This window comes from Erpetoichthys calabaricus, chromosome 8 (genome assembly GCF_900747795.2).
Source record: "Erpetoichthys calabaricus chromosome 8, fErpCal1.3, whole genome shotgun sequence".
NCBI lineage: Eukaryota > Metazoa > Chordata > Cladistia > Polypteriformes > Polypteridae > Erpetoichthys > Erpetoichthys calabaricus.
Window position 1 is genome coordinate 196,756,423 of NC_041401.2, and position 24,095 is coordinate 196,780,517.

At 39.9% G+C, this 24,095-nt stretch overlaps 1 protein-coding gene across 1 annotated transcript in view; it reads left to right on the forward strand.

The window, feature by feature from the left end:
* The window catches only part of slc49a4 (solute carrier family 49 member 4), a 143,532-nt gene that overhangs the window by 63,718 nt on the left and 55,719 nt on the right, over positions 1 to 24,095 (forward strand). Inside the window, 2 exon segments of the mRNA XM_051930332.1 lie at positions 2,717 to 2,966; positions 10,316 to 10,445. Of these exon segments, the coding sequence (XP_051786292.1) occupies positions 2,717 to 2,966; positions 10,316 to 10,445 (380 nt within the window).

A 24,095-nucleotide genomic window follows, 5' to 3' on the forward strand; every position in this document is an offset into this window, starting at 1 on the left:
TTATTTTTTTGGTGCTGCTTTCAGATCTCCGGTTGGCTAACTGGCAGGAGACAAAGTACAGATAAGAGGAGAAGGAGAATGCTCCACGTAGAGTGAGGTCATCAATGGAGTCCCGCGGGTTCTGTCCTTGGACTGTTAACTTTTTCTGATTTACATTAATGACTTTGATTCCGGTATAATTGGTAAACTGCTGAAATTTACAAATGAAACAAAAATTTGAGAAATGGCAGACATTGAGGAGGCAGCGAAAACGATTCAGAAAGACTCAGACAAGCTCCAGAACTGAGCGAACTCAGTTCAGTGTAGAAAGGTACAAAGTGTTACACGTGGCCAACAGGAACATCACTAACACATACAAGATGGGAGACACTGAGCTACAGGAAGAGACCTCCGAAGAGGATTTAGGGGTTTATGTTGACGCAGTGTTTTCATCATCTAAGCAATGAGCAGAAATGATTAAGAAGGCAAATGAAATGTTATGTTGTTAAAACTTAAATATAACACACTAGTAAGACCACATCTGGAGTATTCTGTGCAATTCTGGTCACTGCACTATGAGAAAGACATAGCAGCACTTGAAGCTATGCAGGGGGGAGCAACGAGGTGCATCCCAGGACTTGGACATGTCCTACTGTGTTTCGTGTTGAGTAGAGAAGACTGCATGGGGAACTCATCCAGGTCTTCAAAATCCTCCAAAGGCATTGATAAAGTAGATCCGGATGAATGCCTGTAGTTTAAGGGCGAATGACATATTCAAGGCCAAGTGCATTTAAGACTGAAGCCAGGAAGCACGGCTTTACACAAAGGTTAAGGACAAATTACTGAAACATGGTGTTAAAACAGAAACCTGGACAACCTTTTAGAAGAATCTGGAGGAGATATTGGGACAGCTTAACTATTAGCTGAACAATCAAGCCTGATGGACTCAATGGTCACCTGTTGCATTTTTTATCTTTTTATGTTCTTTTGTTTTTGATTTGTCAAATAAACTTTTACAAGGCTCCTTATCCTTCCTAATGCTCATTTGTTCCTTATTTTTTTTCCTCTCAGCCCGTCTTTTCAAAAGAAAAATAAAAACAGTTAACAGAGCATTGTCTTCTGTGCAGAAAGTACGTCAGAAATAGCATGTTAGTCATCCTTAAAGTAAAATGATGAACCGAATGGAATAGCCGTTGTCATGTATTCAGGTGAAAGCAGCTGTTCACCTTCTACACAAGTGGACAAAAGCAGCATTTAAGGATTATAACTTCACAAATTCCAGGATAATTGAAGTTCCACTAAATCTGTCTGCTGTTCAAGCACTCAAGCTGACAGCAGTAATGATGACATTAGTCACAGGCCTTATTATGTCCGACATCAGAGTTGGGGGTACTGGAAAAGCCCCCTTGGCCTGTGCTGTGGTTTGGCCTAAAGCCGATTACTCCAAGGTGACTGGGAAGTAAGGAAGAAGAGAAATGAATGGAGTTGTGCGTGCAGCGTGTGCTGCTCCTGTCCGTTTACATGCACTTGTCATGATAGACAAAGTATACACAGTTTTTTTTAAATGCCATAAATGACACTCAAGATATTGTGTCTTCATTTGCAAATCTGTCATGTTAAAATATATGACATTGTTGGAATATATCATGAATGGGAAATATAGAGCCGTTTGTGTGGGGCTCCAATTACCAGCCGGCACTGCTGAGTGATATATGACTTTATTTTGAATCCTCAGTGCCTCGGCCATTGTGTAAAAGGTTGTTTGGCTTTCCCATTTGAAAAATAGAACTTTTTAATGACACAGAGCCTGCATTCTGTCGGTTTGCTCTTTTTACGATAAAAAATTGCATTCTAAAACCATTTCAGGCATTCGGATCCGGGAAGAAGGACAAGTGAGTAATATTGAGACTTTTATTAATAAGGCCCATGAAAACGTCAGTCAGAGCAATCCATCATTTTAGAAAAGCTGCCCTGTGCCTCATTTCAAGCAGAACCCCCGTGAGGAGAAGTGCTGCTACCTTGAGCAAAACGCCTCTTGTGTGCGCTTTGCTACAACTGCAGTTATTATTTCTGGTGGAAGAGATAAACAGTTTTCTAGTGTTGATGATATGTTTCTCCTCCAAATGGATGTCAACCTAGAATTTGATTCTAATTTAATTCCTAAGCCTGCTTTGGAAGGTGAAGTAGAATGTGGACTTTAGTCTAGAGTGTTCCAGTCCCATAATAATAATGTTAACAAAAAAAAAAATGTTAATTTATTATTGTGATTCTCTTAATCCTGGTGAGAGTCATGGAAGCATCTGATCCACGGCAGGATCCAACCCTGGACAAGACACCAGTAAATTAAAGAAAAAAAAAAAGAACTTATTTCTATGCTGAAACAGAAAGGGGAAAAGTTAAAGGCACAACCTAAATAGAAAAGAGCAGGTCACATATCTAGAAGGGAACAAGAACTGGGCAGATGAAAGGAGAAAAGGTGGGAGTAGATGAAAAAGTGCAGCAGTAGAGAAGGTGAAGGATGAGATTAAAAATTTAGAAGTATGTGAACCCAGACTGAGAGTGAGGTTAGCGTCTTTCTTTGTGAAGTGTCTTTGAAGCCCTGTGAAAGGACACAAACAGAGAGATCATTGTAGCTATTATCAGTAAATTTATATAAAATGTATGAAATACAAATTTAAAGAAAATGCTAACATTTGCTTATTCTTTCTGTTATCTTCAGGTTGATTCATGCTGACAGCTTCTCAATGGCTTGGCAGGACCAACGGTGATGAGTGCACCTCCATTGCTCTCTACGACTTGGTTTGCTCCAGATCAGCGAGCCACTGCTACTGCCGTAGCCTGTCTTCTCAATTACTTGGGATCGGCTTGCTCATTTCTTATTGGGCCCCTGATAGTGCCCGCTCCCAATGGCACCACGTTGCTTAATGGTTTTGTGGACAAAAATGTTGACCATATAAGGGATCGCATCCAGATTGTTCTTTATGCAGGTACGGTTGATTTTAAGCAGTAATTTAATAAGCTATTAACAAGTTTTGAGTTTAGTCCTTTGTCCCATTTTTCAAAAGGCTTCTTTTCTACATTTTACTTTATTACGTATCTGAATTTTCCATATGTAAAAGGCGTGATCAAAAACTGTTGAGCGTTAACAGAAATGGGGCACTATGCAAAGGTGGTCTTGCAAATGGTCAGCAATTTGCACTGTGTGATCGGCGACAGCAGAATTTAATTAAGAATGGAATCGGGAGGAATATCGGGATTTATTAACACACTGACTGCTAAATATGAATTAACACATAGTAGGCGATCCATAGATAGACGTCACCTTTGACTTATTTTGTTACCAGTCATTGAGACTGAACCACCAAATCTGAGCATATTTATATGAAACGGACTTAAATAGAAGATAGTGGGCATCCAGAATGAAAATGAAAATTCAGGGTGGTGTTATAGAACAGAATTTTTTCACTTTCATTTTTATCATATTAGCCATATTTTGTATAACCTTTATTTTTCACAATATATGTATATGTAACTTACATATTTAGAACCATCCATGCCACAAATATGGTTGTGAAGTTTGCGGATGATACGACCGTGGTGGGTCTCATATCAGACAATGATGAGACTCACTACAGAGAGGAGATACAACACCTAGCACTATGGTGCTCAGCCAACAACCTCATCTTGAACACCAGCAAGACCAAAGAAGTCATTGTGGGCTATAGCAGGTCCAGAAGAACAGAACATGCTCCTATCTGGAGTCTGTAATGTGTGTGGACAATATCAAGTTCTTGGGTATCCACATTACATCGGATCTGGCCTGGTGTTTGAATTCATCTCACCTGGTAAAGACAGCCCAACAAAGACTGTTCTTCCTCAGGAAGATAAGACGTACTGGATTCTCCTCGCGGCTGCTCACAAACTTCTACAGATCCGCTATAGAAAGCATTCTCTGTCACAGTATGACAGTGTGGTACTGCAGCTGCACAGGACAGGAAGGACTTGGCACGGGTGGCGAGAACAGCACAGGGGATCGTGGGAAGTCCTCTCCTAGACCTGGACTCTGTATATGCTGGAAGGGTGCAGAAGAGGGACAAATGTATAGTTGCGGATCTCACCCATCCGGGAAATGGACTGTTTGTACCACTGCCTTCGGGAAAGAGGTACAGAAACATAAAATCACGTACTAGCAGACTGAAAGACAGCTTTTTCCCCAGAGCTGTGAAGTCCATCTGCCCCTGCTGATACACACACATCTACATCTACATCTACCCCAAGCCTACCCCCCTGTAGACACGCACACGCACTTTCCCTCCTAATCCTCCCCTGCAGACCCACGCACACAGATCACTGGTCTCTGCAGGCGTACTACCTCAGAAAAAGTCTGGACTTGATGATGTTTTATTGCTGCTGTCTTTTATACTTATTATGTTTATTTTATTATTTATAGTGTATTGTGTATTTTAAGTATTCTGCCTTGAAGCTGAGTCCTACCAACAAAAAATTTCATTATGTGTATGCATAATGACAATAAAGAGTTCTACAATCATCACTCAATGATTATTGTCTCACCACAGTGTTTTCTTGTGAGCTTTGCTCAATATCAAAATGCATTTAATTTAGTATATTAAAATAACACCCTGATTTTATATTGGTTTCAGTAACAAGTGTACCTTTTATCACCGCGGCAGTCAACATGTTAACAGGTGAAGGTCAATACTGGGAAGGTGATACTCGATAAATAAGTACAGGACGTGAAAGCAAAATCGTAAATCAATAAATATATAACAGAGAGGTAAATAACCAAAATAATTACACATAACCAGAGTTATATTATTTAATAAAAAAAAATTTGATGCCAGAAATCTGACAGAAACACTAAATGAGAAACTTAGTCCTTTCTTTGTGGTGTCCACAAATTTGGAGCTACCCCTTCTGGTTGACCTTGCCTGACAATTGCTTAACAACTGGAACAGGATGCTTAGAAAGGCGTCACTCATATCACAAACTCAGTGGCGCTGCCCCAAAATGTATTTACATTTAAACATTATTAAGAATATGTCTTATCAAAAAGTAAATGAGCCCTTTGTGTTACTTGGCCTCCCAAACCCCCAGAACGATGCCTTAGTTATTTTTAAAGGACATGGTAGCTGTTAGGATTGGGTTTCTATTTCTGAGTTCTTATATATTTTTCTGTATCGATTCTGGTAATCGGACATTCGTTTTGGACTTTTTTGAGTCACTGAATTTGATTCTGACATCCAATTGCGGCGATACTCCTTCATTTTGATGGTTAATAATTTGTTGTAACCATTTCATCCACCATTTTTGTTTTCACAGTTTCTGCCATTTTAGAGCTCCCATTGTTAGGGCAAATATGAAATGATCTCCTTTTATCTATTCGTACTGCACCCAGTTTAGTTCTGTTTAGGCATCTTCTGAAGGCACACCTTTTCATTAAATATTTTTGATCTGCTTTGCTTCTCTCATACAGGATAGCTGCTGTCGTACTGACAGAGTTTAGCATACTGTCTAGTTGTGGGTATAATTATGTAGTAGTTCTACTCCGTTGTGCTCAGTTTTTTTTTTGTATTTTATCTAATGCTTTGATGATTGCACCTTCATTCTTGTTGATATTATAACTTGCTTTGTAAGTCACCTTGGATAAAGGGGTAGGCTAAATAAGTAAATAATAATAATAAAATGTGCTAGAAGCACGTCATCTGAGGTTCAGACACAACAAAACTGATTAAAAGGTCCTCCTAGAAATCATTTCAACCAGCTGCAATGTCTAAGAAAAGAAAAGCTGATAAAGAGGCAAGACCGCTCAAGAGAGACGCCAGACAGAACATACAGTTGTGACAAGCAGAGAGTTACCTGCGTGTCTCGTTTGTAAAGATAGTTGTTTCTAGTTTGTAGGTTGCGGCCTGTGTTTGGGTATTTAAAGTGTTACTTTTGGCCCTCACTAAAACTGAGTTTAACACCCCTGTTCTAGGCTGTTGCAGGATGCATGGCACCCTTGAATTGCAGTAATGCACAGGATTTGGTGTTGATTAGTTCCATATGCTAAACTTCATTAACACATTTAATGAATCCTGTGACTGCTTTTACAAAAATAAAAATGCCACCTTGCTCTGTGCTTAGTATTTTTTTTCTTTGTATAAAATATGCTGTTGTGGCAATGCCAAATTCGATAATAAAAAAAAAAAAAACTAATTTGTTTAATTAAAAAAGAAAGATAAAGAAGTCTGTCCAGTGCTGTTTTAAAATCTATCATTTCATTAAACTTGCTGATCTCCACTAGATCTGTTCTAGTTAAATGGTTTAGAAAATTAAAGCCGTTAAAATCCTATATCACTAATAGATTAGATTGCTGTCAGTTTGGATCACAGCTCACCTCTAAAAAGAATGAATTGTTGGCCGCGGTTTTAATGTATGTTCATTTTATGGAATGCTATACTGTGTACTCGTGATTGAGTTGTGTTTTACTTCTAATGCTGTGACGTTTGTCTTGATATAATCTATAAAGAAAAAAAACGAATCAAGAAACACATTTCTTTTTGAAGGATGTAAAGGTCATACTGCAGCTGCAGTAAACGAGAACTGAGCAAAAACGATGAGCAGTAAATGGTTAAAAGCTCGTATTTTGTAGGCCGGCATTTTGTTCATCAGTTGTTAACTTGTTTTTGAAGAATTGTTGCTTTATTAAACATTGGTATTGAAGGTGGGAACTGGGAATATAAATTGGATGAGCTGATCAATTTTGGGGCATTAGTTGTCGCTTTCTTCAAGTGTGGTTCGTTCAGCTTTTTTAAAATGCACAGAATGCTGTCCATATTAAATTGAAAGAATGTTATCTATCAGAGTGAATGCACTTAGCGTTCGATGTTTAATAATCGCAGCACTTCTGCAGATAACAGAGGAGCCCTTTATTAGTGCAGGACGTGAGGTGACTTGTGCGCCTTCTCCTTAGCGTTATGGTCTGGTTTCTTATTGTTTTATTGTGAAAGTCTTCATGAAAGACACTTTAGCCTACAAAGGTCCTTTTTGCTCGGTGGACAAGTTAATAATAAAAATGCCTAAATTGTTAACCTTGTGTTACACGTGCAGCCCCCGATACTAATTTCTGAAATCCGCATTAAACATCCGGATTACCTCAGCAAAGGCCAGAAGCCTGCATCCTTCAGCTTCTACCAGGTTACAGTACGCCACCGGCTCACAAATCACAACCTTTGAAAGGAGTTGGAGCAAATATGCCTAGCAGGGACTGGCCTACCCTCAGAAGGCTTTCAAGAAATACTCTGTGGCCTGAAGAGCTTGTTCTGCTCCTACCAGGTGACCTGTGTCCTTCAGCTCCACATTGCTGTCTCTGAAAGAGTTTAACCTAAACAAGCATGTGCTCGCTGTATTAACACTCCTCACTTGGAGTAGAGTTGCTGATGTCAGCCAAACAAGGCAGTTTCAGTGAGATAATAGCCAAAGATACTCTTCATTTTAAACTTATGCTTATTTGCAGAGAAACCAGGCCTATCAAATACTAGAAGATATAAAATAGAAGAAAACATACAGCCTAAGTGATTCAGATAAATGTCCGTACCACAGGCCTGGGCTCAGTAAAAGCAAGAGAGAGTCCTTTATTCTCAGTCTAGCTAAGGTGTTTGTTTAAAAGTGCTAGTCACTGTGCAGGTTTTTATCTCCTAATACTTGGGACGCATTTTCATTTTGTAGGTGGCACCATACTTTCATCCTCTGACAGCCTCATGTTCTCAAGTGTTTCTCTGTCATATACCAAAAACTGTTTCATCTGTTTCCTGTCAAAATCTGTGTGTCATCAAGTACTCTCAAAATCCTTTCAGTACCTTGGTAGCTGATTATGCAAGATTTAGTTTGATCAGCCTAAATGGGACAAGTGATACTTTCCCATGGTTGGGTTACTTTTAGCTAACTATGAGAAAAGTGTTAAAGTCAGAAGGCCCAAGCCCCTATTTCACATCTTCTTATAAGCATATACACACTGGTTAGTTTATAAGAGCTTAAACTTGTTATTTGCATATTTTTCCACCTCAGCATCCTATCTCTTGACAAACATCTTATTAGTCATTGGTCATGTGGCCCCCTTGTGAGCTATGAGTTAACTGCGTCTGTCCTCTGTTCCTATTACAGAACACACAATCGCTTTTACCTCTTTACTCATTTATCTTGTCTAAATAATTTAAAAACCCACACAAATTAAATATTACAAGTTGCATTTAACAAACTGTAACAAGAACCATTTTAATCCCTGTTATACTTATTTCCATCCATCCATCTTCCAACCCAATGAATCTGAACACAGGGTCACAGGTTTCTGCTGGAGCCAATCCCAGCCAACACAGGACGCAAGGCAGGAATCAATCCTGGGCAGGGCGCCAACCCACCGCAGGACACACACAAACACACCCACACACCAAGCACACACTAGGGCCAATTTAGAATCGCCAATCCACCTAACCTGCATGTCTTTGGACTGTGGGAGGAAACCCACGCAGACATGGGGAGAACATGCAAACTCCACGCAAGGAGGACCCAGGAAGCGAACCCAGGTCCCCAGGTCTCCCAACTGCGAGGCAGCAGCACTGCGCCACCGTGCTGCCCACCTATTTACATTTTTCTTATTTTATTTGATGTTCTACTATTTATCTCCTTTTATGTTTTTGCTCTGGAGTATACTTTTTTTTTTCTTGGAAGTTTTTTAAGTTACTAAATTTCTTTTTCTTTTTTTTTTTTTTTTTACCATTTTGAGCCGTAGTTGTCAAAGCATTCCCACGACGATGTTACCAGAAGTGTGCGGCACCCAGTCAATATTTGCAGATAAAACCGAAACCTTTAGCAAGTCGTTTTCTGTGTTACTCTGGATCTCTTGATTACTCAACTGTGAGTTTGCTCTTGGAATCTAACATTAGGTGAAAGATGGGACTGATTACCGGTATCAAACTTAGCTTTAGCAATTTTAATTCTTCCTTATTTGATCATTCTCAATTTCCCATGCCTTCCTTTTGTCATATTAAGAAGTTGTTTGGATAGTTTGTTTTCCCCGACTAAGGATTTTGTTATTGTGATTTCATTTTAATATTGCCCTGTATTGCTCACATCTTGATTTCTTTAATTCCTGTACTGCTGTGTGAAGCTGTCACATGGTGATGACACTTGCATGCGTCATTCCCAGCTCACGTTACCATTCTGTGTATACACAACTTTCAGCATCTCTCCATGGTGTAGTACGCCCAAGTAGGCCCTAAGCTGCGTTTGCTTTTTTGTTTCAAGTTCTTTCTGCTCCTGACTTTGGATTCTCGTCATTAACTCTTTGGTACAGTCTCATGGCTTTGACCCTTGCCTACTTTGATGACATCTTTTATTTTTTTCTTTTGTTTTTTTTTTTATTGGGCTAACCATCTCCTGGTTTATTTATTCTCACAATAATCTTTGGAAATACGTTCTTCCTTTTGCCATAGCACTTAGGGCTGCCATTTAATTTTAAGCAGGAGTGAGCAGTATCAGTTGATGAGGTTAAACCTGATTGCTGTTGAGTTAATGTTAAAATAAGAAGTTGCCTTCATGTGATGCCATCTTCTGCACATTAGCTGCATTCATTTTAATTCATATTATAGTGCTTGAAAAACAGTTCTTTTATAAATCTTTTGCTTTGGCAGAATGTGTTTGAGTCAGAGTTTAAGTATTTGTGTGACATTTGTTCCTCACATTATTCATACAAGACAAATTAGAAATGTCAGTTACTGCAATGTGAGCGCTGAAAGCTGAACCTCAAAAGGTAAGTTGGGTGTTTTTGAGATCACTTACTTTTACCACAACTATAGACTTCATTCATTTGCCCCGGAAACCGTTAATGGAAGTTGTGCTTATACATTAAAAAGTAAATACTGAGGAGATTATACATGTGGCCAGTGATGCACCAGAAAAAAATTGAAACAAAAGCCTAACTGAATACATCCAGGAAGTTCCTGTGTAGCAATTCACACCGTCACATATTGAAAACGTGTGTGTGTCCCTATAGTTTAAAAGTATGTTTTACTGCTGAGTTAGTCGTAATTCTCTGACCTGCAGCTCTTAATAGCCTCCCTTACACTGGCTGAAGTTAGCAGCCTCAGAAATACCAGGCCCTATCCTATACATGTTACAGTCTAGTGCCATAGCCACTAGGGGGCACACTGCATGCATGTCATTTCGTTTCCTTTGGGCTATTGAGTAGTCGGGTATGTTCAGTGTCTTTAATGCATGTGCTTGTTAAATCTTTCTTGGGAATGTAACCATTTCTGCTTGCTGTTGATTCTCCCCACAGAATTTGGCTTTGTGTCCTTGCTGTTCGCTGCAGTGGTGGCTTATTTCCCATCTCGACCTCCATTACCACCTAGCATAGCAGCTGCCAGCCAGAGGCTCAGCTATAGAAGCAGTATATGTCGACTCCTCAGGTATGCTTTCTGCTGTATTATGCCAGTAGTAAAGTTATTTATATGAACATTTTCAATCATAAACCTTTAATAGAATAAGTGAAGTGATTGTACATGTTTATTAAGCACAGCATATGAGTGATGAGCTACAGAATTCTGTTGTGTATCCGGGATTTTGTTGAAGATGACCCAAGTTTGGCCGGATTTCTACATCAACGTCAGAAGAAAATGTTGCCACCATGGTTTGAATTCCTTGCACACTTTATTTGAACAGTTATTGGCTCAGCCTAAGAGTGCATAACATCCATTATCAGTACACAGGCAACCAAAAGAAAATGATCCTTTTAACAGCAAACTTCTACTCTGTCCCTCTGCATGGGTCAAACATTAGGTGTTTGTTAGCTTAAAATTGTAACACTTGGGGTACCAATCATGAAAGAGACTCTCCAGGCGGCGCTAACTTGGAGCACTTCTAGGCACAGGCTCATTCTACCACGGTGTTGTAAGAAGCGCCTCTGGGGGTCTTTTCTGCCCACTGTACTCAGGCAGTTTAACATTTCCACCCAATCTACTTGTCAAATGTCTTTTTATTTATTGATTGATTGTTTGATTGATTGACTGTATTATTTGTTTTATGAGTCTGTATTCTTGTGTTTTATGTTTCTGTTGCTGTATGCATTTGAATTTCCCCATGGGTTTAATAAATATATCTAATGTAATCATCTTTAGCCAGAATTATACAATAAGGGCAGGAAATAAGGAGGGAGTTTTTGTGGGGCGAGCAAGAAAATCTAAGAAGTTATAATGGAGGAAACTCGAGTGATCATGTGATCTCCAGCTGGACAGAATCATTTAGTGGAGGAGACGTTAATAACATGAGTTGTGTGGTGGTGGTGACTGCTGTACTGGTTAAGGGATAACTTTAGTGTTTTTCAAGTTGAAGTTATTTCTTCACAATCATGACATGTATTAGTTTTCCGCATGAAATTGTGCTGAAAAGTGAAGCATATTTTATCAGTTTAAAAAAAATAAATAACTTAGCTGCTCTTGCATTTTATAATGAAGCTGATAGATACCGGGGTCCCACTGAAGAAAAGCCTTAATACGTATGAATACGCCCATTTTTCAAGCCAATAATATTGTTGAATGTTGATCTGCTCATTGAGATTACACACATATTGCAAAACAGCATATCCATGTCATTTTAAGTGGGAGAAATAAAAACAAAAAGCAAACCACTGTTATGAGATTCAGCCATTTTAAAAGGAGACCAACTGTGTTCTTTACTTCACCACTCGTCTTCCACTGTGGCACCTTCTGTGCCCATGTCATGGATTCACCTCAGAAAGTCTTTACCAAGCATTGTTATTCACACTGAATGTTGATGTCCAGATGTGAATTGCTGTCTCTGTTCTGAAGATAACTTGACAATAATAACCTGAAAAAGGCACACTTACGATTGCTCGTATTGCATCACTATATGAAAGCTTACTTAGTTATGTCACAAAGCTCCTGCCTGCTGCTTCCTGAATGGTAATGTAACCGTGTGCTTCAGTGACAGAGAATACTGAGCACATTGGTAGCATGCAATGAAGTGACAAGAGCTTAAAAGACTCGTCCATCCATCTTTCTAACCTGCTTATCCAGGGCAGGGTTACTGAAAATTGGGAACCTATCCCAACAAGCATTGGGTGCAAGGCAGGAACAATATCTGGATAGTAATAATGTTCTAACAATAATAATACCATCATCATCTTAATTGTTGTCCTCAATATCTTCCATGTACACGTACCATTAATGGATCTTCATCCATTAATCTGTTCATATATTTTTCTGCACTATACATACAATAATAATAAAAATTCATCCATCTTTGTAACCTGCTTATACAGAGCTGGTTCACAGGGCAGGTTGGAGAATATACAACACAGGACAGAGCAATAGCCAGACGGCACCAGTCCGTCATTGGCCACTTCAGCAATGGCAACTCTCCTAAGTCTAATCAGGGTGAAGTTTAGCTCAGTACAGTTGTTCACCGTGACAGGTTTTCACTCAAAAATGTGCTGCTCAGTTCTTTTGTTACCATATCCTCATTAAGACCGACTCATCATGAATCATTACATGATACATAGTACTATAATATACAGTACTGTGCAAAAGTTTTAGGCAGGTGTGAAAAATGCTGTAAACAAAGAATTCTTTCAGAAATATAAATAATGATTGTTTATTGTTATCAATTTTCAATTTACATTTGCAAAGTGAGCGAACAAAAGAAAAATGTAAATCAAATCAATATTTACCTTTTGCCTTCAAACCAGCATCAATTCTTACAGGTCCACTTGCACAAAGTCAGGGATTTTGTAGGATTCTAGTCAGGTGTCTGATCAACCAATTCTACCAAACTGGTGCTGATGATCATCAATGTCACACGGAGGTTGAAACACAGTCATTAACTGAAACAGAAACAGCTCTGTAGGAGGCTTAAAACTGGGTGAGGAACAGCCAAACCCTGCTACCAAGGTGAGGTTATGGAAGACAGTTTCATGTCATGGCAAGATTGAGCACAGCAACAAGACACAAGGTAGGTCTACTGCATCAGCAAGGTCTCTCCCAGACAAAGATTTCAAAGCAGACTGAGGTTTCAAGATGTGCTGTTCAAGCTCTTTTGAAGAAGCACAAAGAAATGGGCAACATTGTGGATCGTAGACGCAGTGGTCGGCCAAGGAAACTTAGTGCAGCAGATGAAAGACACATCAAGCTTATTACCCTTCGAAATCGGAAGATGTCCAGCAGTGCCATCAGCTCAGAACTGGCAGAAACCAGTTGGAACCCAGGTACACCCATCTAATGTCCGGAGAAGTCTGGCCAGAAGTGGGCTTCATGTAAGAGTTGCAGCCAAAAAGCCATACCTCCGACGTGGAAACAAGGCCAAGCAACTCAAGTATGCACAAAAACATAGGAACTGGGGTGCAGAAAAATGGCAGCAGGTGCTCTGGACTGATGAGTCAAAATTTGAAATATTTGGCTGTAGCAGAAGGCAGTTTGTTCGTCGAAGGGCTGGAGAGCAGTACAATAATGAGTGTCTGCAGGCAACAGTGAAGCATGGTGGAGGTTCCTTGAACGTTTGGGGCTGCATTTCTGCAAATGGAGTTGGAGGTTTGGTCAGGATTAATGGTGTTCTCAATGCTGTGTAATACAGGCAGATACTTATCCATCATGCAATACCATCAGGGAGGCGTATGATTGGCCCCAAATTTATTCTGCAGCAGGACAACGACCCCAAACATACAGCCAAAGTCATTAAGAACTATCTTCAGCGTAAAGAAGAACAAGAAGTCCTGGAAGTGATGGTATGGCCCCCACAGAGCCCTGATCTCAACATCATCGAGTATGTCTGGGATTACATGAAGAGACAGAAGGATGTGAGGAAGCCTACATCCACAGAAGATCTGCGGTTAGTTCTCCAAGATGTTTGGAACAACCTACCAGCCGAGTTCCTTCAAAAACTGTGTGCAAGTGTACCTGGAAGAACTGATGCTGTTTTGAAGGCAAAGGGTGGTCACACCAAATATTGATTTGATTTAGATTTCTCTCTTGTTCATTCACTGCATTTTGTTGATTGATGAAAATAAATGATTAACACGTCCATTTTTGAAAGCATTCTTTGTTTACAGCATTTTTTTCACACCTGCCTAAAACTTTTGCACAGTACTGTATGTGTGTGTATGTATATATATATATATATATATATATATATATATATATAATTAAAGAATTATTATTGTAGTTATCCCTTTTCTTACCACTCAGCGCTTTACATAGTGAGTGGAGAGCCACTTACCAATATGTAGCACCCACCTGGTCGATGTGACGTAAGCCATTTCTGCGCCAGTATGCTCTCCTCACATTACCTGTTAGGTGCTGAAGTGGTGAGAGAGTGAGCCAGTTAAAGACTGGGGATGATTAGGGGAGCAGAATGACTACAGCATGGAGGGTAATTCAGCCTGGACATCGGAATATGCCCTGCTCTTTATGAAGGATGCCAAGGGATCTTTTACAACTACAGAGTGTTGGGACCTCAGTTTTACGTCTCATCTGAGGCTGGCGCCATTTTTACATCACACTGTCGCCATCACTGCACTGAAGTCTTGGGATCCACATTTGGACCACATGGTACACTCCCCCTGCTTGTCTCACCAACTTCTCTTCCATCAGCAACCCAAGCTTTTTCCAGATGGTCTGCAATCTAAGTACTGGCCGGGACTGAACATGCTTAGTTTCAGGTGGATGACCTGTCCTCAAGCACACGTGGGATGGCTGCTGCTTATAACATTTGATAGTTGGTTTGTGGTGCTTCAGTTTGCTCTATCACACACACACTCTGCATGAGTATTTTGGGTTTTTTTGTTTTTTTATCACGAATGCACACGACACAACGCGGGTTCTCCTAACTGCACTCATGATGGCTGCTGAAAGCAGAAATGCGAATAAGAAACTTATCCTAACTTTGTAAAAAAATCAGACCAGTGCATCTTTTCCAGTTTATTTTTGGTGTCACAAGTGTGTTTCAGAAATGCAGAAGGCATATTTTCTTAAATCAAAACTTTTGCTACTTCAGAGTAAATATATTTGGTATGTTTTAAGGCTGTTCTTTACAATGGGACTTATTAGCTCCATTATAACACAAGAGTTGGCTAGTTATTTTTTTATTGATAAAATATGCTTCACTTTAGAACACAATTTAATGTGGCAAATTAATATATACCACGATTTTTAAGAAATAACCTCAACTTGAAAAATACTAAATTTATTCATTAAGCCCTCCGCTACTTGAACCACAGTTACAGCAATGTCTGTCTGTCTGTCATTATGTTCATTTTCTCTCCCATTTACTCAAAGATGTGTGTGTGTTGGGTTAGATGGCAGGATTGTGCATGTATGTGGCCTTTGCTATGGTCAGACTTTTTTTTTTGGCTGTGTTTGAAGGGCTTTGAGATTCTGTTTTTTCTTTATTTCTGTAATTAAAGGATAGAGAGCACACTCGTATACTCCTGAATTAGTATCTTATAAATGATGATATGCCAGTGTTTTTAGGTTGTAGGAAGCACAAGCCTCCAGTCTCAGCCCAGCTTGTGTTTGTGGAATTTGTGCTTTTACTCTGTGCTGATGTGGCCTTTTCTCCAATTATTTCTGTTTTCTTCCTGAAACCCAGAGTTGTGTACGTTGGTTTAAGCAGTGACTGTAGATTAGCCTTATATGAGTGAGTGATTGTGCCGTCTGTATTGGACCAGCACCATGTCTAGAGACGGTCTCTGCTATGCAACTCTTAACAGGATTAAGTAAATGCATGGACAGGTGTTTATTATTTAAGAGCTGGTTTTGAAATTCAGGGTTTATTTTTATGTATACTAACAGTAGTAATGATTAATGGACAGTTGCTTTCATATCTGTCAGCCATCTGGTGTATTATTGCTACCACAATCTGACAGCATGTTGCATTTTATGGGGTTTCAAAATAAGCATAATTTTGTATTCTGGCACCTGTTTCCTTAGAAAAGGCTGCATATGCATGAATGTGAAGCACTAATGTAGTGCTAATAACTTCTGTGCTGTAAATCTCACCTCTGATGTAGCTGCTGTTTCTATTAAGTCAGCAAAAACCAACAGCACTGCTGTTATTAGCATATGTTACCGATAGGCTCAGCCGTAGCCGGTCCACAGGAGCAACATCAAGGCAATGAGCAGAACGTTGATTTACAATTCCGACCCATCAGTAGGATTTCTGACTTTCAGCATCACTTAATTTACTGTAACAAGAACAATTTATTAGCTTTTCTATGATTACGTAAAATGCAGGAACTGCTGAGAAGTCAGAGATTACAAACCTGTCTCAATAGACTCATTTATCCATAATCTACACTGTGAGAGGCAGGTATGTGGTGAGGCATAGTGGATACGGCACTGGACTCTGAACCATAAGGTGGGACCTTTGGAGATCCTGAGCAAGTCTTTTAACCCATCTATCTGCCAAAAGAAAAAAATGGGAAGGGTAGTACAAAGTGTTTGTACCTGCTAAATTGCCTTAGCATGGTGTCTGGTATAGGAGGACGCTATATTAAATAAAAAGGCCATCTGTATCTTTGTATTTTTCTGTTGAAAGTGGAGAAGTGGATCTGAAGAAGCAAATTTTAAAACGATACTGCAGCGGTCCATATATTAATTCAGCAATTGATTATGCTGAACCAAGCAGTGATACAAATACTGAAGCAATCAAGCAATTGTTCCTTGAAATTAGAAGGTTTTATTTATTTGTTTATTTTTATAGTATATATTTACATTGCCTTAGCACTGCCCAGAATCAGTTTAGGAACAGGCTGTAAATGAATAACGTAGAGCTTTTTACTATAAAGAAATAAATACCAAGAGAACAAAGGCCCTAACAATGCTGTACAGTTCACTTGCCATTTAGTGTGTTGTTATTTCCAATGAGTTCAGCTCCATGTAAACGCCTCACTTTCAGTTCCTCATGTCAATACCTGGTCTGTGTTGAGAGAAGGAGACAGGAACACGACGTAACAGATTATGAGGCCTCCAAAAAGACAAGCCAAGGAAAATAAGTCCGGTCTGTGTGCCAATAGAGAAATCCAATACCCAGTAGCAAAATTCACAAAAAAATAGAAAATCCAGTAATACACAGAATAACATTTGACCTCACAAACCTCAGTTCCAGTCTGGTGGGCCTGACTCTGGGCCTCAAATAAATATGCAGTGAGTAGTCCTCAATGTGATTGAGATGTTGCCCGCCGACCCTCAATATAAGGCACATAACTAAACAAAAATAAACGTAATACACACATAACAGATAACTAATAAAAAATTAATATTCAAAACATAACACACAAGAGGATGAAATGCATTGCCAATAACAAAATACACAAAACTAGCCGACGCCTGCCGTAGCATATGGCGGTGTAAGAATAAGAACGGAAAATGGTGAGAAAGGAATTCGGAAATCAAGTAGAAATAAATACTTCTTGAAAGACGCAGTGTGCATGTAGAATTTCCGGCCAAGTAGGATTACATGTGAAAGTGATAAATAAATCAGGCTTTCCGAATTTACATACTATGGCCATGGCATCTTAATAGTTTTGTTGCATGTATCTTGGACTTCCTGGAAATGTGGACAGTAATCTGATCATTTTGCCTACACGTACGTTGTTATTTTCAGCGTTTGCTTGCAGTGCGTCTGTATTCAAACATTGTATAGTTCCACGCGCAGATCTTGTTGATGTAATCTGAGATAGTTGAGACGCGTGTCCTCTGTTTTAACATACGCATCTACGACGTATTGTTGGAATAGTTTGCCGCTGGAGTGCATAATACTAAATGTATTCCTCATTGCGAATCTGTACGCGTAAAATTAGCATTGAATAAGCCTTATTCGCTTGCCGGTTCTTTTATCAGGAACATGTTGTAAATCTTTGTGCCAGCCAATGTCTCCGTAAGGGAATAAAAGTGGGTAAACCACAGGATCGCAATTCATATTGAGCGTGGAAATCTGTTTACAGGAGTTGCATATAGGATAGATGCAAATGTCCCTTTCGGCAGGCGTTTCGCCATCTTCTCTGACGAAAATCACTGCAATGTCGGGGCATTGTATCAGTAGCTTGCGCCGTGTCAAAAACATACAACTGTCCATATCCTGGAGAGGTAGAGGTGTTAGCGTATAGTGGAGAGATTTGGTGATAAATTTGCCCGTGTATTTTAAAACAGTATGGTCTGTGGCCAGGAGGTTGAGTTATCTGTGCACCCATGGAAGCAAACGCTAGAGAAGAGTTGTATTCTCAAATGTGTTCACGATAATTTTTAGCTTCTGATGTTTGCTGTGTAAGAAGCTGTTGTAAAGACACAGGTGGCTCCCGCAAAGGTGGTAAAGCTACTTTACCGTTGTGGCAGCACCTCGAGTACTTGTTGGATGTATTATGCTCAGCAGCCAGTATAGTGCATGACATGGAAGACGACGAATAGGAATCGAGAAATGCCGTGTTGGCTGCGTGTGGGTGGGACCGGTTTTGAAGTGGAAGCAGGATGAACCAGAAGGGGAATATATATGAGATTATATTTAACAAAAGCAAGAATATGAAATTAAAGAAAATTTTACTTGAGCCAGGGAGTCAAACCCTGGCTAAACCACAATATAAAGAGCCCAAAACATCACTGAGCCTCCTCCATACTTCACAGCAGCCATGTTGTTCTTTCCTTTGAAACCTTCGTTTTGTGAATGTAGAGTTGTTGGATGTACCAAAAACCTCTCGTCTCCTCGTCTGTCCACAGGACAGGTTTTCTCATAAGGACTGTGGCGTGTCAACATACATTTTGGCAAATTCCTGCTGGCCTATTTTTTGTCTTTGTCTTAGAAGCAGGTTCTTTCAGGGTGGTCTACCGTAGAGCCCAGTAACAGATGGTGAGCTTTGAAACGTTTGCCCCTGAGCTTAACAGTCCGCTTGGATCTCTTTTGAAGTTTTCCTCAGTTCTTTCACCCCCATTCAACCTTCAGTCAATTTTCCTCTTGCAGCCTGTCTGGGGATGAGAACATCAAGCTCTTTGGAGGTGGCCTTATAGCCCACAAGTTGTTAAAGTTGACACCAAAGTGAATGGGATGACGAGGATTTGAGTCATTTAACAAGCATGGGATCGTAACCAGAACACTAGCAGAGAGATTGTCAAACTCCAAATGTTACTCAAAAACCGTAATTGAGAAAACTCAGGCAAAAGTCAGTAACCAAGGGGGTCATTAGAAGAGGCTAATGAAAGATGCACAGTTTTTAATCAGAATCAGTCAAATTCAGATAAGTAACTTTTCTTTCACAATGGTCTTTATATTATTGAACTGACGACCCAATTCTTGTAACTTTCAAAGGCAACCACAGAGGCAAAGTGGCTAGTCACAACAGAAAATGGTGACAGTCAGGAGTAAATAAAAATAATAATATACCTATACAAAAAAGAAACAAAAATACACATATGGGTCTGGGAAGGAATCGTGACACCCTTTGACCACAGTTGGCTGTTTTCCCTTCTCTCTTACTTCCTCAGATGACCCTCTGCTTTCACTTCTCTTTCCCTTGTTTAGTGTGAGTTCTTTTCTCCATTTCAGCTGGTTTAATGACGGATTATCAAATTGAAGATGCATGTTATAGTCATTTAAAGAAATTGGTATGCGTCACGTGTCTCAACATGCAGTGATTATTTAGACCTTGTAAGGAGTTCTAATCATTTAGCCCAGGCCATTATTAATGTCTTCATAGATTAAGCAAGAATAATGTCCGTTTCACAGCTTTTGTGTTTTGTTCTACAGCAAACCTTAGAAATGCATCTATGAATGATCTTTTAATTGTACATGAAGAATGTTTTATTATTTGATTAAAATGCAAGGCTACCAATATTTTTAGCCATGTCAGTATATTTGAGTACCGTTTGTGTGAAGTGCTTACACTGCTGTTGAAGTAACGGCTGATTTGTCTTGTGTTTTTGTCTTACCTAATGATTTTCTGTACAAAAAAAGCTTATCAGTTGAAGGGTGGTAAGTCATGCATTAAGAATAAAGCAATCCAGGCTTGAAAACACACGCATCCCTTTGGCTGATAATCCAGTTTTGCTGTTTGTACACGTCTTTGTTATGTTATAATATAAATTAGAGCCTTCGCTCTTTACAGTGAATCAGTGCAGTTTCAAATTATGTGGTACACTTACTCCCACATATAAATTAATACTGAACCAACTCATCAATGGAGTGTGTCATTATCAAATAAAGCACTACCGTCTTTAAAGACAATTAAAAAGGACTAGAAAAATAATTCCTAACAATATGCCGACCTGCACACCATTAGCCTACAGTCGAGTGTGCTAACGTTAATAGTGGACATAGGTGAAGACGAAGGATTGAAGTGATGGTGAAGAATGATCGTTGCTGCCACCCATGGCTTTGCTTTTAAAGTCATTTTCAGAAGAAGAGGTGCGATGTCTTTATTATCTGAAAAAGAACTGCAGCACACTGCATTATAGGAGGCAGCAATTTAAGGAGTTTAAAGAATGAGGAATTAAATGGAAGCTCACCAGCTACTGTCTCAGCACCTTAGTCACATCTTGTAGCACACATTTCATTCTAGGCAGCTGCCTCTTTATATTTTTTGGAACATCTGTGTTTTGGGCACTCAGTAGTCTGTCGGATATTATCAAAAATACGAATGTTAAAAAGATTATGTGAAAGTGGAGGGTCTACTAGGGACTTCCGAAGCTTTTGATGTGTGCAGTTTTAAAGACCCATTTGTGTTCCCTAGTACAGGCTAATGTACCCTCATTAGGGCAAGTCCCTCACACGGCAAGCGGCACTCATAAAACCCAGAATACACTCAGCTGGGAGAAGCTAGCAAGGTGTAGAGGAAAGCCTACATACAAACCCCTTCACTTTCACACATTTTGTGATGTTGCGGCCTTGTGCTAAAATTGTTTGAATTCATTTTTCCTGTCGTCAAGCAAAACTCAGTACCCCAGAATGACAATGTGAAAACAGGACTTCAGGATTTTTTTGTAAAGTAATTAAAAAAAAAAAAAAAAAATGAAATATCACACTGACTCAAGTATTCAGGCCGTTTACTCAGAACGTCATTAAAACCCTTTTGGCAGCCATTCCAGCCCTGGGTCTTGATGTTCCTGATGCAACAAGCGTCACACACATGTTCTGCCATTCTCCTCTGCTGATCCTTTCATCAGTGGATGGCTTTTCTCAGGTCACTCCAGAGCTGTTTGATAGGCTTCAAGTCCAGGCTCTGGCTGGGCCACTCACGGATATTCACGGATTTGACCCTAAGCCAATCTTGCATTGTCTTTGCTTTGTGAATTTTAAGCCCAGTCTGAGGTCCGGAGTGCTCTGAGCAGGTTTTCATTAAGGAGATCTCCAGACGTTGCTCTGTTCAGCTTTCCCTCAACACTATCTAGTCATTCAGTCCCTGCTGCTGAAAAACAACCCCACAACATGATGCTGCCTTTACCATTCTTCTCTACTGGAATGGTATTGTGTAGGTGATGGACAGTCCAACCTTTGGTCTGCTTCATCAGACGAGAGAGTCTTGTTTCTCATACTCTTAAGAACCCTTTAGGTACCTTTTTGCAAACTACAAGTGGGCTTTAGTGCATCTTCCATCCATTCTGCCATAAAGCCCAAGTAGTAGAGTGTTGCAGTGTTAGTTGTCTTTCTGGGAGTGGGTTTTTGGTCACTTGTCTTACCAAGCCCATTTTCCCCCAATTGCTCAGTTTACTAGGGCGGTCGGCTCTAGGAAGAACTGTGGTTGTTCCAAACTTCTTTCATTTAAGAATTATGGAGGCCGCTGTGCTCATGAGAAACACCAACGCTGCAGACATTCTATTGTAGCCTTCCCCAAATATGTACTTCAGCAATGTCCTGTCTCTTAGCTCTGCAGACAATTCCTTTGACCTCATCCCCTGGTTTCTGCTGACCTGTGGGACCTTCTGCAGACAAGTGTGTGCCTTTGCTGCCACATCCAATCAACTGAATTGATTACAAGTGGACCTCCAAACAAGGTGAAGAAAAATCTCAGTGATGATCAGTAGAATGGAAGTGTCACAGCAACGAGTCTGAATAATTGTGTCAATGTGATATTTAAGTTTTTTATTTTTAATAAAATTTTGCTTTGTTATTGTGGGGTATTCAGTGTTGCTTGCAGAGAGGGAAAAATAATTTAAATGATTTTAGCAAAAGGCTGCAACCTAACAAAATGTCATAAAAGTGAAGGGGTCCGAATATTCTTTGAAGACGCTGTATGTCTGACCATGGATTTCCTGCCCACATTGTGATGACAACTAGAAATTGTTCCTGAGATTTTAGCCTATACTATTTCTAACCTGTAGTAAGCACAACAATTGATTTCCAAGGTATTCTTTTTTCTAAGTACATCTTTTTGTCATATTATTATTACACCGTTCTCATGACAATTTGTAATTATGGGCAAGGAGACTAGTGAGATGGCCGCTTAAATAGCACTAACAATGTCACACCAATTCTGTGGGGGTTTGGCCTGACAAAAGGGACCCACATCCTAGCAACCGCAGGCCGAAATGGTGGCATCTATAGAAAAAACAAAATGGTGTTGCAGGAATTCCAAAACATAATACTAAAATCAAATAACTCTAAACAAAGTTATTCATGAACACTGAAGATACCATTAGATTTTTCATACTTAAACACCAACATAAAAAATTAGAATAGAAGAAAGAAAAACGTATTCAGCTCAAACAGTTAAAGAAAAGCTAACCCGACAATTCCTATCTGTAGTGTTTGTCTCCTACTAGTTAACCACCTTGAGCTTCAGTTTTGGAGGTTACCTCGGATGCCAAGGACTTCTCGTTTCAGAATGAATCTTCAGTGCGGAACAAACTCAAAGTCCATGACGTATGCTTTGCTTTTGCCAGCTACTCCAGGAGCCACTCACTAAAGTCTGAGAGATTGGTTTGGCAGGATGTTCCTCACACTAAACCAGAGGCAGCACGGCTTTATGTGTTATCGTCACACTGGTACTTTTGACACATTTCTGGCCCAGGGCTTCTGGGGTTCCAGGTTAATGTAGGGCTCACTCACCAACATTGAAGTGCCAGTTTAGAGTCGCCATTCGGCTTTGCTGATGCAGCACGGAACGCCCATACAAATACTGAGAGAATGGCCAACTCACAGACAGTGGCCTGCCTGGCCAGGATTTAAACCCAGGTCTGGGGCTCTGTGAGGCACAGGTGCTAACCACTAAGCAGTGTGCAGACTTCACCGTTGCAAATATGAATATTGAAATTAGCCATCTTTTCTTAACATCTCCTATCCTAAGTGTAAGCGCTTGTAGTTTTTAATTAACCTCCAAGTGCTGCAAGGCAGGCAAGAGAAATCTCTCAAACCTTTCAATTGTGAGCCAGTTTTTCAAATTAAAATAAAAAAATGAAGGCGGTAAATTATGATGCATATTCCTAATTTTAAATGTAAAGCATACCACAGGGCTGGGGGCATTTAGTGATTGATGTGGAATGTGTCCAAATTGAATTGAAATGTAACGCACACAATTGAAAACGCTGGAAAACTACAAAGGTAAAAATCGCCAAACCTTGAAACACTTGAAGAAACTGCAGCTGGAGCCCTGAGGTGCCATGGGGTGAAGGGACTTCAGATCTTGCCAGTGGAACGTAATGAGCCTCTAGTGTTTTAATTAAGAGTTGGCTTTTTGGGATAGAAGCGGTTTTACAGATGGCACGTGCCCATCAAATCCTGTCAACCTGGAAGACTTGGTAATTTGAGGGGGAGGCCAGTGGTTTATGTGTGGATTAGTGGCATCCGATATGTAAATCTGAATGTGGCGTTGGGACCGTGGATCAATGATTGAAGGTCACTTGCTTCAGTGAATCCCGTTTTCTGTTGCATCATGTGGACAGCAGGGTCCGTGTGCATTGTTTATCTGGGGAGGGGATGGCACCAGGTGGCACTACAGGAAGATGACAAGCTGGTAGAAATGTGATACTTTGGGCAGTATTCTGCTGGGAAACCCTGGGTCTGGACACTTACGTGGACTTTAATTTGACCTAAACATCATTGCTGACCAGGTACACCCATTCATG